The 13,526-nt window shown below is 43.5% G+C and overlaps 1 protein-coding gene across 1 annotated transcript in view; it reads right to left on the reverse strand.

Annotated features, from left to right (window-relative positions):
- The window catches only part of LOC109468548 (deleted in lung and esophageal cancer protein 1-like), a 32,603-nt gene that overhangs the window by 17,669 nt on the left and 1,408 nt on the right, over nt 1-13,526 (reverse strand). The window contains exons 4-21 of the mRNA XM_019766789.1: nt 12,553-12,706; nt 11,702-11,812; nt 11,085-11,248; nt 10,198-10,415; nt 9,692-9,779; nt 9,163-9,250; nt 8,432-8,605; nt 7,499-7,632; nt 6,736-6,828; nt 6,419-6,509; nt 5,180-5,342; nt 4,345-4,540; nt 3,899-4,029; nt 3,141-3,330; nt 2,595-2,688; nt 2,030-2,160; nt 1,515-1,676; nt 664-806 (exon numbers count right to left, since the gene is read on the reverse strand). Coding sequence (XP_019622348.1) covers nt 664-806; nt 1,515-1,676; nt 2,030-2,160; nt 2,595-2,688; nt 3,141-3,330; nt 3,899-4,029; nt 4,345-4,540; nt 5,180-5,342; nt 6,419-6,509; nt 6,736-6,828; nt 7,499-7,632; nt 8,432-8,605; nt 9,163-9,250; nt 9,692-9,779; nt 10,198-10,415; nt 11,085-11,248; nt 11,702-11,812; nt 12,553-12,706 — 2,525 coding nt within the window. The remainder of the gene's footprint in view (nt 1-663; nt 807-1,514; nt 1,677-2,029; nt 2,161-2,594; nt 2,689-3,140; nt 3,331-3,898; nt 4,030-4,344; nt 4,541-5,179; nt 5,343-6,418; nt 6,510-6,735; nt 6,829-7,498; nt 7,633-8,431; nt 8,606-9,162; nt 9,251-9,691; nt 9,780-10,197; nt 10,416-11,084; nt 11,249-11,701; nt 11,813-12,552; nt 12,707-13,526) is intronic.

Raw genomic sequence — 13,526 nt, forward strand, 5'->3', positions numbered from 1 at the left:
TCGTGGGGGGGGGGGGCAGGGCAGTTGTCAGTTTATGTGCATGTCTTGTCATCACTTAGTGAGTACCAATTAACACAGTCATCACTTTATGTGCACCAAAAAGGTCATCACTTTATGTGCACCAACATATATGTAGTCATCACCAAATGTGTATTGTCCAGTCATTACTTTATGTGCACCAACATGGTCATCACTTCATCTGAACATAATATGCATACACACTTTGGCCCCATTCTCACTAGGGTAAAATAGTCAGAATTGAAAGCGAATCAATTTGGCTCTATTTGGACAATTTTTCCCTTAGCTAGTGAAAATGGGGCCTTTGTCATGACTTAATGCATTCAAACTTTGTCATACAGACTCTGTCATCACTCTGTATAACAGTAACTGTATAGAAACTCTAGATCTGTCATTTGTTCATTCGTCACCATTATTTTCATATGTACACTTTGTATCATCACTTCTTGTACACACTGTCAAACTGTAATCACTTCAAATGTGTCATCACTTCAGGTGCACAATTCCTTGGTTATCCCTTGTTTGATAAAGCTTTCTGGTGTTGCAGAAAAGTGAGGCCACTCATGTTGACTAAGCACGTTTTTGCACCTGCCGACATGCTGCACGTTTTCATCCCTATGTTCTGTTGCCATGGTAACTTCTCACCTGTCAGGCCCGTTGGGTACCATCAGCACGAAGACGGTTCGGACGCTCCGACAGCGGGCGGGTTTGAAGACTGCTCGGACGGCGAGGGAGCCAAGAGGGGGCAGCTCGCCGGACGATGGGGTCAGCTCAAACTCACTCGCCAGCTGGAGGGACACAAAAGGTTATAGGTTACTATAATGATTTGGAACAGTGCCTTAATTATGTTTACCGAAGGAAAACATATATTTTGCTCAGTTTCTTCTTCTTCTCCAAACAGTGACCTCTGACCTGACCAATGACGATTTGTTGACGTCTGTCACCATGGTGACTGGTGTTGTGTTACATAATGTTGCAATTTCATGGTCTGCTCTGCTCCTGTCACCATGATACTATAGTCACTGTAGTACATGTATGTGAATGTGTTTGAGTAAGAATTAACAGAGGAGACCATGTCCGAAGGTAAACATTATGCATTTGCTTTCAAAATGTTACTTGTCTAGTCTTAATCTGTGTTGTCTGTTGTCCATGATAGCTAGCAGCAATAGGGAGCTGGTGGTAACAACAGAAGATGGCACCCAGGCTGCCGAGGCTCCACAGAACTCAAAAACTCAGTACAGTGCCGACTCATAAATGCTACAAAAGGCCAGCATGTGCCGGCTTGTCGTAAAAGTCGCTATGTACTACAGTAGCTGTAAATTCACAATCCCAGCTTTGTATTCCTGCGAGTTAACTTTAGTAGCATTTTTTTTGGCTGAACTTTTTTAAATTCCCCTGCACGTACTAGTTTGGCGGTCTTCAGAGGATGTCATCCATAGAATTAAGTCAGTGTAGCCTAACAAGCATAACGACAAGCTGGTATATTGGAACCGTACCACATTTCCGTCCTCGGCCTCCAGAAATGCGGCGCTCTCCTGCAGCGACCAGGCGGCGCGGATCTGGCACGTGTTCCGGATGTGGATCTCTCGAACCACCACGTCACCCGGCTGCACCAGCCCGAAGTCCAGCGATGGCGTCTCGATGATCACCTCAGGGCCCTAAACAAACAAACAAATAAACAAACATGGTTCACATCAAAACAAAACCACTTCTAATTGGAAAATCAGCGAGATGGTTTAGGTCACACATATGGCGACCCTTACCAGTGGTACACAATTGACAACAGTTACAGTTCAGGCTGGATTCAAACCCCGAACCCTTTGGTTCTCAAGTTGTTCATGGTCGTACCTTGATGTTGGCCGGAATGGGTCACTGAGGTTAGACATCCAGGTAATGAGATACACAATGAAACAGTTACTCAAGGATCTGGAAAGGATTTGTTACAACTGTTACAGTCCAGACTGGATTCGAACCCCGAAACCTTTGGTCCTTAAGTTGTTCCTGATCCTACCTTGATGTTAGCCCTGATGTAGAGACTGATGGGTTCGCTCCTGTTCTGGATGTGGCAGAGGAGTCTGTGCTCCAGAACTCCCGGCCGCCCGCCAGTGATGCTCAACTGCATCTCCATCACATCTCCTGCTTCTGCAACAGCAAAACGGCAAGACTACACTCAATAAGGTTAATATATGACACAATATACCCGAATATATGTCAATGAAGGGTAGACATTTAGGTAATGAGATACAGCAAAACTACACTTTATATTTGTCACCGGCAGAAAAGCAAAACTACACTGCATATATATCGATGAAGGTTAGCTTAGACATCCAGGTAATGAGATACAAATAAACATATTAAATGAAATACACAAGGAAATTGTTAGTCAAGCAACTGTATAGGTTTTGAAAACTATGACACGTTTCAAGTGGCATTCACAGGTATTTATCCAAAAAATACACTATCCACTATACACTATCCTGTGTGAACCAAAGTACAGACTTTCCCCTCTTACTCATGTTTTCATGTTGATCTTTGAACTCGAATAAGTATTACTTAATAAACACATAGAAACTGACCTATATGCCCTGCTGGTGGTTCCACCTCAAGGATGTGTGGGTCACTCAGAGACTCCCAGGAAAAGGACAACATCCACTGACTCGTGTTGATCATCTACACAAATACAAACATACAAACATTATTGAATAAATAGAGGGTAACAAAGGTTGATAAATCAAATCACTGGTTGCTATTGGCCCTTCCTTGGTGCTGAAAGTTGTGTTATTCTAACTTTTTATAGAACAGATGAAAGTTACACAAAACATGATACTGATCAAAAGATAAATTCTAAAAGTTAAACTTGATAAGTTGAACCGTGTCTCCTATTTTCTGTATCGCATGGTTTGTAGATTTGTGAAGACCACAGGCAGACACAAACAAGCAAACAAACAAATCCCTCAGTTAGAGGGATCTTGGGACCTACTAGGGCTTGGGTTGGTGTAAGGAAGGGCATTTAGCCGTAAAAATCTTGCTTCAACAAAAAGACTTGCACTTGTTGCAAGCACGTCTAACCCCCGGTTCGGGGAAAAATGAGGTTAAAACTGAAAAACAAAACAAAGCCGTACCCTGAAGTGCTTCTTGACGACAGTTGACATGAGCAGCTGCCCCGGCACAATAATGGCGTAGGGATCCAGGAGAACGTTGAACGTCCGACACGTGCCCTTGAGCTCCACCTCCAATGCGATGACGTCGCGCAGACGCAGGCCGTCCTCCGAGGTTTTCGACGACGACTGGGACGCCAGCGAGTCCGACGACCTGCGGAGGGCATAGGTCAAAGGTTAATTTGGTTCTGCGGAACAGGGTTAAAGGTTGTCATCAAAGTTCATCTGTGTTCACTTGGTAGTAATGATGGTAAAATGTTGAACAATGCAAGGGTTACACTGAGATCAAATTTTCAACGAACACTGTCGCCTTCATCAGGATAATTAATGACCAATCACTTTACAACATGATCTCGCAAGAGTTACCGTTACAGGCAATGGTTAACGTTGGTGCTGTGGTGTAGTGTTTTTTTTTTGTCCTGCTTTTGGACCCAAAGATTACAGGTGGATCAAAGGAAGTGAATTCTTAGTTAAGACATCTAAGCAGAGAAGACCTACTGAAGTATCCACCTAGAGGCCTTTGTATAATTATGCAAGTCCCTATTGTATCCAGAACCATGCATGTCTAGTTCTATGCTTGAAAAGGTTAGGGTTAAGATCAAGTGCAGTTCTGGATAGTCTCTGTGCATACAACAACATAGATTTGCCCAAGGCATGGTTCTGGATAAAGCACAGTTCTGGATACAACAGGGGCCTATATGAGGAAGGGTAGGATGTCGTACTTCTGCCTGTGCATGTCTACCTTCCCCTCGGGGGTGGGGGGCCTGTCCCTGGGGGTGTCGTCCTCGGGGTGGGGCACCTCCGGGATGTGGTGCAGGATCATGTGCAGGACGCTGTTGTAGCTGGTCTCCTCCTGGAGCAAGGGGCAGAGGTCAACATGGGGCAGAGGTCAACATGGGGCAAAGGTCAACTCGAGGCAAAGGTCAACTCAGGACAAAGGGCAACACAGGGCAAAATTAAATACAGAGTAAAGGTCAACATAGGGAAAAGGTCAACTCAGGACAAAGGTCAATACAGGGTAAAGGTCAACACAGGGCAAAGGTCAGGTTAGAAAAGATAACTCATATGATATTGGTCATATAAAAGATGTGAAAATTTAGAATACATATTATTTCTAGAACTATCCATAAAATCCCCCCACCCCATGCCGACTGCCAGACGACCTTACCTGTGTGGGTGCAAAGGTCACGAGGAACTCCTCCGTGTTGCTAGGCTGCAGGACCCCACCCTCGGGGATGACGGAGAAGGCCGTCCCCACGTCGGGGTAACACTCGATGTTCTCCGACACCTTCTCCCCCTCCCCGGCGTCAGGAGGCTCCAGGGTCGGCTTCACAATCTGCCAGTGGAACGGCAGCTCCACGTCCCTGTGGTTACCATGGAAATATTCAAGCTGTTACCATGGAAACAGTTACCATGGAAACATTCAAGCTGTTACCATAGAAACTGTTACCACGGAAACATTCAAGCTGTTACCATAGAAACAGTTACCATGGGAACATTCAAGCTGTTGCCATAGAAACAGTTACCATGGGAACATTCAAGCTGTTGCCATAGAAACAGTTACCATGGGAACATTCAAGCTGTTGCCATAGAAACAGCTACCATAGGTGAAGTCAACATGGAAACAAACCATTGCCATAGAAACAGTTACTATTGACGTAGTTAACATGGAAACGAGCAAACATCAGTCACCATGGACATGGTTTCAATGGAAGTATGGTTACCATGGAGACAGATCTAGAGTTACCATGGAAACAAGCTGTTACCATAGAAACAGTAATCACAGACGTGGTCAACATGGAAACAAGCCATCTACAAAAATTCACCATGGTGACAGACGTCTGGCCCAGGTCATTGACTTTGTTTTGAGAAGAAAAAGAAACTGAGCAAAAACAAGATGAACATGTTTTCCTTCTGCGAAGGGAAACATGAAACTTTCTATTTAGTAATCACTATGCTACAACATGTTACATGTAGATAAAATAAAAAGAGAGAAAACCCACGTGGTGTTCCTGATGGCCATGGTGCGCTGTGCGAAGGTCATGGGGTGCACGGAGTCGAAGCGGACAAGATGTCGGGCCGTCGCGTCCAGGATCTCCCCCGGCAACGGCTCGCTCTCCCCGCCCGCAACCATCATCATCTCCACACCTGCTGTCTGACCTACACCTGTAACACAACATCACACACCTGTTCACACACCTGTAACACACATCACACACCTGTTCACACACCTGTAACATACAGGTAACATCATCTCCACACCTGCCGTCTGACCTACACCCTGTAACACAACATCACACACCTGTTCACACACCTGTAACAAACAGGTAACATCATCTCCACACCTGCCATCTGGCCAACACCTGTAACAAACAGGCAGGTAAAGGTGAGGTGCTGTACTATACTGTACTGTATTGTATTGTACTATATATAGTAATGTGCTATACTGAAGTGCTGCAATGTGTTGTACGTACAGTGATGTACTACAGTGTATATACCATTATATTGTACTGTACCTACATGTACTATTGACACTCGCAGTTGTCTCACAACATGGTGATAGCCTAGTTGTGCTGTACAATGCTGTACAGAGCTGTACTAAATGCTGTACTGTACCTACCCTTGACAGTAAAGTGCTTGACCTGGCAGTTGTCACACACCATGGTGACAGCCTGGTTGTGCTGTACTGAGCTTTACTGTGCTGTGCAGTGATGTACTAAGCTGTACTAAATGCTGTACCTACCCTTGACAGTAAAGTGCTTGACCTGGCAGTTGTCACACACCATGGTGACAGCCTGGCTGTGCTGTACAGTGCTGTACTAAATGCTGTACCATGGTGTGCTGTACCTACCCTTGACAGTAAAGTGCTTGACCTGGCAGTTGTCACACACCATGGTGACAGCCTGGCTGTGCTGTACTAAATGCTGTACCGTGTTGTGCTGTACCTACCCTTGACAGTAAAGTGCTTGACCTGGCAGTTGTCACACACCATGGTGACAGCCTGGCTGTGCTGTACTGAGCTGTACTGTGCTGTACAATGCTATACAGTGCCGTACTAAATGCTGTACCATGGTGTGCTGTACCTACCCTTGACAGTAAAATGCTTGACCTGGCAGTTGTCACACACCATGGTGACAGCCTGGCTGTGCTGTACTGTGCTGTACAGTGTTGTGCAGTGCTGTAGGGAGCTGTACTTGACATGCTATACCATGCTGTGCTGTACTAAGCTGTACTGTACCTACCCTTGACAGTGAAGTGCTTGACCTGACAGTTGTCACACACCATGGTGACAGCCTGGTTGAAGGTCTTGATGGACGTTGGTGCAAACAGGATCTGGAAAGAGGAAACTGGATCAGTGTAACATTTAAACACAAATCATGCAGGTCTTGACCCCAACTGAACTCTGAACCCTTAAAGAGTTTGCTCTATATTAACCCCTGACCCCAAACTAACCTCTGACCCTCTGAAAAGACTTTTGCTCTATAACAATGTCTAACTGAACTCGATGTTAAACTCTGACCCCTGACCTCCAACCCCTAACCCCTGCCCTCTGACTGACCTCTAGCAGGATGGCCTCCCCCGGCATGAGCTGGAACACAGCAGGTCGCACCTCGAACGGGGCCAGCTCCACACGGCCGGGGGTCGAGATGCTCTGTAGAACAGGAACAATATAGAACAACAGTTACTGTTAATTGTTTTCTAATCTCCAAGCAGATCCTAGGGTGGCAAAAGACAGTATCAAATTGGCCAGGCAGTATCCATTGGCCAGAGAGGGTCGATATGCCACCCAAGGTTGATGCTGTCTTTAAAGCTACCATAGAATCTGCTTGGAGATTTATATGTTCTCATTCCGCATCAATGAAGGTTAAGACATCCAGGTAATAAGATCATACCACAGTAACAGTTACTAACTGACAGCCAAACTATATCCTGTTACTTGCAATGAGAAACTGTGATTTTGGAATTTTTCTTCAGTATTGCTCAGCCAGTATACGTAGAAGTACCTGATATGATAGCACACACAGGGACAAGAGAGCAGCTCACATCATTTTTTAAAAGTACAACAGATCTCAAGAGACCACAATTAAGCAGGTTTGAATACATCGTCAAACAATAGATGGTCTTACTTATAATAATCCAACACACCAAAGGGTTCTTACTCTTCTTAGGATTCAAAAAAGTGTTGGGGCACACCCCGGTGTGCGATGGTCCAAAATTAATACTTATTATCTGATTATTTACTACGGACTCCAGGAAGAGTAGTGTGAACTTCACACTAATGGAGATCCCAAACAAACAAACAAACAAACAAACAAACTCACCCTGTAGTTTGCAGTAGGCCAGAGGTTCTTTGGCATGAGGCAGAAGCGTCCGGGCCCTCCATCATTCCTGCACAGGAACTGCACAACTCTGCAGCCACCGACTAAACAGTGCCCACAGTCTAGCACAGATGGTACTGGAAATACAGAACATCACTGGTTATTCTACAGAACAGCACAGAACTCTGGTTATTCTACAGAACATTGGGGTATTCTGCAGAGGAACTGCACAACTCTGCAGCCACCGACTAAACAGTGACCACAGTCTAGCACAGATGGTACTGAAAATACAGAATGTTCAGGGTACTGTGGTGATTCTACAGAACATCACAGAATACTGGTGATTCTACGGAACATCACACAGAGCTCTGGTTATTCTATAGAACATCACACAGAGCTCTGTTTATTCCACAGAACATCAAAGAAGTCTTCTCATTCTACAGAACATCACAGAATTAACTCTGGTTATTCTTCAGAACATCACGGACCTCTGGTTACTTAATACAGAACCTAACTGTCAAAAGTCTGGTAATTCTATAGAACACCACAGAACTCTGGATATTCTTTATACAGTTACATCACAGAATACTCCTTATTCTATAGAGTGTCACTGAACTCAGGTTATTCTATACAGAAAATCACCTATGGTTATTCTATTATATACAGAACATCACATAACTCTGGATATTCTATATTTTATATTATACCCGGGCCGCGATAACATTTGTGTTGTATTCTATATGTACAGGACCTCACTTCTGGTTATTCTATAAAGAACATCACCTATAGATATTCTATACAGAACATCACAGAACTCTTAGCCTTTGACTAGCTATTCTACAGATATTCCCTTCTAGAGAAACTGCTGCAACTGTTACACTAGAAACAGCAATGTTCTGTGGGTTATGCGTCATGAGTAGATCCTGCAGTACTCACGTGTGAGGGCAGGGGGCTCTCTCCTGCCCTTAATCTTGATGTACATGGGCGTGGCAGACTGGGTCTGGACCTGGACACAGTCGTCATAGTCCGCCAGTGAGTCCGGCGCGAACCGGACGGTGTACTGGCAGCTCATGCCCGGTGCCACGATGCCCTGGTCTCCCGGGAACTGGCCTGGGGGGAAGGGAAGTGGTGTGCAAGTCAGGTCAAGTACAAGTGTATTGCACAATAGCAAAAGCACTAACTAAGACACCCCAAACAACTGCTCATAAAAAGAGATTTTTGAACAGGATTTGTAGCACCTGGAATGATATGAAGCTGTAATTCTTTGTTGTTGATGTATATGGCCTAATATGTTAATTAACAAGTTGTGTGTTACCTTACTTCACAATTGTTGTATTAAGTAACTGTTCTGTATATTTCCCTGTGTTTTGTATGACTGTGCATTAGAACAGACCACAGGAAGAATAGCTACTGTCATGTGAATGTATGCTCAATGTGGATCCTAATAAACTCAAACTTAAACAACAATTGTAACAGGTGCACAAAGGCAAAGCATTACAGAATTAAAGAAACAACTAATTACATTAAAGTACCTCAATCTACACAGCAACTCTAGGCCATACAATACTGATAGAAATACAGCTGCCCTTATCTTATTGTCATTATCTATCATTATTTATGATCATAATATAATATATATATGATTATTAAAACCGAGCAGCCCTTACCAAGACCAACTGAGAAATAAGACGTCTTAGGAGGAATGACTCGACACTGTCGACTGGCCGTCGTCACATTCTTCAAGTCCAAGATCATCTAAAGGAGGAAATTTGAAGACGACATCAGTACTTACAGTTTGGGATGATTTTGGAATAATTTATCGATTTATCATTTTTAGTCTCTCAACTGCAAGAATGTTCTTTCTTACCCCTTGTCCTGCTGGCATTTTTTATACAATATTTTTCAATCATTTGAAGTCTTAATCAGGTCATAGACCACCCATTTGTTTTGTCCCGTGGTGGAGTAGTTACTTCCACATTTGATGCGTTTCGCTGCGGTGTGATGCGTTGCGTGAGAAATACCCCCAAATCTTACATATACAGGGTGCTATATAGATGGTACTGTATGTGCAACCTTATTTATGGGCTCCGCAGGACAAGGGTTAAGACTCTTCTGTAACAAGGCAAGAAATGACAATAAAATCTTAAGGTGTTTCTCTTGACTCTAGCCTGAACTTTAAGGAGTTAGAGAAGTTACCTCGTAGACTTGTCCGACGCTGTATTGTCTGAAGACGACTTCTGAAGGAGACGCCACAAAAACTACGGCAGGCTCTTTTTCTGCAGGGCTGATGACATAGTACAAAGTACACATTAACTAACAAAATATTACACAAGAACATCTGACATATATATAGTACACAATAACTGGTCTGGTGAGCTGATGCTGATATAAATAATATAGTACATAATTTTTTAAAAAATATCTGACATAGTACATTATTGTAATTCACTTTATAGTCACCGCAGCAAAATTTCACAGTCTAAGGAAAGTGGACATGTTCACGGCACTATATATTCACGGTGGCGACAGGTGCAGGAAAAAGAAAGTCCAGGAATTATTTGACATGTTAACTGTTATGATAAGTTCACGGAACAGAAGTGACACTGAAAACAGTGCACATAAAAGTACCGTGAAAAATTAGGAATCACAGTTACTGTAACAAATGATTTTAAATGTTAATTATTAAAAAAAAATAGTCTAACCTTTCCTCCACATACACACTCCTCCCCCCCACCAGCTTGGGCAGTTTCTTCTTCTTCTTCACCAGAGTCCTCCCTCCGTGTGGGGCCGAGGGCGGGATGTGACGAGGGTTCCTCAGGAAGTTGTGCCGCTCCTCGAGGTTTGCCAGCACCGAGCGCTCCTGGACTCGAGACACCGGCGGCATGGCTTCCTTCCAAACCTCCCGCAGACCTTCTTTGATCTGCAAAGGAGATAAAGAAGATGATTCAAAAAGTAGAAACTGTAAGGTAACATTTGCAAAGCAAAATGTACAATGCCAAAAATGCACAATGCCAAAAACACTTACTCAAACAACCGGATATGATTTTCGAAATCATATCCAGTTGCTTGAGGAACTGTTTTTGGCATCTCTTTATTATTACCTGGATGACTAACCTTTGCCGATGTACGATTACACAATGTTTATCTTCACATGTTCTAACCTAACAAACTACTGCTCTGTTTTTTTGTTCTAGCACACCGAAATACATGGCGACCAGCCCTCCAATTCTGTCCTGCCAATTGCTACATACATGTCATGAGAAAGAAACTACAAACTTTTTAAGGTAACATTTGCAAAGCAAATCCACAATGTTATAATCTTCACATGGTCTAGCCCCACAATCTAAAATGCTCTGTTTATTCTTATTCGAGACCAGCCCTTTCAATTCTGTCCTGCCACTTGCTACATAATGTAATCCAACACCACAGGGTGTCTGCTACAGCACCAGTTACCATGGTGATGGCCCTCTGGTCGAGGTCATTGACCTTATTTGCTTGGAGAAGAAAAAGTAACAGAGCAAAAGCAATGTCTTTTTTCTGGGAAGGGTAAACAGAATAAACATAATAAACAGTAGATTGTCACACTCACAGTTTTAGGTCTGCTCTCCTCCGGAGTTACCCTGGTCTTGGGCGACCTCTTCACCTCTTTCCTAGGTAGCTCGTCTGGATCATCATACCCATCATCCACTGGGCTGGTGGAGACGTGTTCGTGGAAGGTCAGGGTGTCCCGGGCGTAGTTGGGCAGCTCCACCGCTGTTTGGAGGGGAGCAAAAATTACTTGGTTTCATCTTGTTTTAAACATGATTTTGTACCTGAGGTGTGTTCAAGGTGTCTTGAAAAATGAAGACATACCCTTTTAGGAAGTTAGGATTTCTCAGGTGTCTCTTTTTTCTCAGGTGTCTCTGAGACATTTCGTTCACGAAGTTTATTTGTTTATTGGAATTCTACACATTGTCAAGTATACAAGCCAAAGGTCTGACTGCAAAACAGACAGTATTAACACCTTTACAAGTTGCCCTCCCAGACACTACAATGATGCATATTATAGTAAAAGTTAAAATCTAGTAACTACGTACGTTCAGGAGGATTCTGCGGTGGTGGCTCCTGTGTAGAGAAGTGTTCCGGCACCAGCAGCCCGTGTGTAAGTATAAAGTTGTGTATGTATTATGTATATTATGTACATGTATATGTTTAACTCGTACGTACGTTCAGGAGGATTCTGCGGTGGAGGCTCCTGTGTAGAGAAGTGTTCTGGCACCAGCAGGCCGTGTCTCTTCAGCAGATCACTGTCCAGCAGGTAGCAGAAATGGGAACGCACTGGGAAGGGAGGGGGGCAAGACAAGGCAATCAGGGATGGCAGACTTCACCCCCTTACCCATATGCATACTGCTGAATCAATCCTACACACTATTATAACAGCAGCATATATGTACAGTCTTATATACATGCAACATTAACACTTAATTCTACCTGATGTGATTGTAGCGCAATAAACTTTGATTTAACATCAGGAGGAATTCTGACCTGGTGGCAGCCAGAGTTCGTGGTAGGTGTTGTAGAATGGATATTTGATTTTAGCTGGAGAAGTAAAACTTACTAAAAGGCAATAGAAGGAGTCTGCAATATAATAATTTATACATTCGCCACCGGCAGTACCTTCATACATACTGCAGTTGACATCTGGAACAGTCTCCCAGACAACGTGGTCGGCCTGATCACTGACAACAACCTCCAGTCATTCAAAACAAGAGTAACACCGGCATCTTCTTTCCACCACCAGGACTGCATGTGGCTAGAACTTTGCAACTTTGCTGTGCACCAATGATTAGCTAGGAATGTTACAACCCAGGCTATTGTTTACATTAGGACATAAAAAAAAAATTCTCTGACCTGGTGGCAGCCCGAGGTCGTGGTAAGTATTGTAGCCCTCCGCGACCCTGTTCAGTGCCCGTTCAAAACATGTACTACTACAACCTTCCAAGGAGGGAGGTTATTTTATTAATCAATTTGTGCTAATTAGCTGATAGTCTTGTACTAAACTTTTGAGGTTTTCTGACCTGGTGGCAGCCCGAGGTCGTGGTAAGTATTGTAGCCCTCTGCGACCCTGTTCAGTGCCCGCTCATCCGCGGAGGTTGCCCGTGCTCGAGCCTGGATGATGTGTCGCTCCAACATGGAGACTTCCTGCATTCTCCGCTCTCGCTCTGCCTGGATCTGTCGGAGGTTATTCCAAAAAAACAGTTACTCAAGCAACTGGATGCGAATTTGAAAACGGCCAGACGTTTCATCCAAGACCTTTCGTCAGTGATACTTAGTGCAAACTATTGCTTGATATTTAATGTATAATTATAATAATAAGTGAAGACACTGTCAACTCTCCAGTGTCACTGACGAAAGCTGGTGGATGCTACCTGAAACGTCTGACCGTTTCCAAAATCATATCCAGTTGATGGGGTACCTGTTTCTTGTCTTATCTTATTACCTGGATGTCTAACCTTCAGATGACCGAGGTTATTGGTTCATTGATCTACTTGTTGGTTACTATTAATTGAACAGAGAGAATGTATTCAACTTTGATGTAATCCAAATTAGGAAAACACTACAGAATGTACTTGACATACAAGAAAGACAGATACAGTACCTGTAGATGTTGTATGTCAATTAGCACACACACAGTGTATTCTGAGACTGGGCCGCTGAGACTTGCTTATATTTTGGTAGTTATATGTGATATATTACACTTTTGAAGCTACATGTACATCTTTAATGTTATAAAACGCCATAACATATTCAGAGCCATAAAATATGCCGTCATTGACTTCCTACGTACTGCTCCATTTCTCACACATGGAAAGTTTTAAAGTTTTAAGTTTAAAGCTTTTTCAAGACTGGTGCTTAATATATAGCCTCTACCAGGCTGGAAAGAGTAGAAATGTAGAGATAACATGCCAGGGGAGTTTGTCCCTTGAGAGAACAGTTCACTGTGGTTCTCTCAATGGACAATAGAAATCGGCCAAATAGAGAGATAAGCATG

The sequence above is a fragment of the Branchiostoma belcheri genome, unplaced genomic scaffold (assembly GCF_001625305.1).
Source record: "Branchiostoma belcheri isolate BF01 breed outbred unplaced genomic scaffold, Haploidv18h27 scaffold2, whole genome shotgun sequence".
Lineage (NCBI taxonomy): Eukaryota > Metazoa > Chordata > Leptocardii > Amphioxiformes > Branchiostomatidae > Branchiostoma > Branchiostoma belcheri.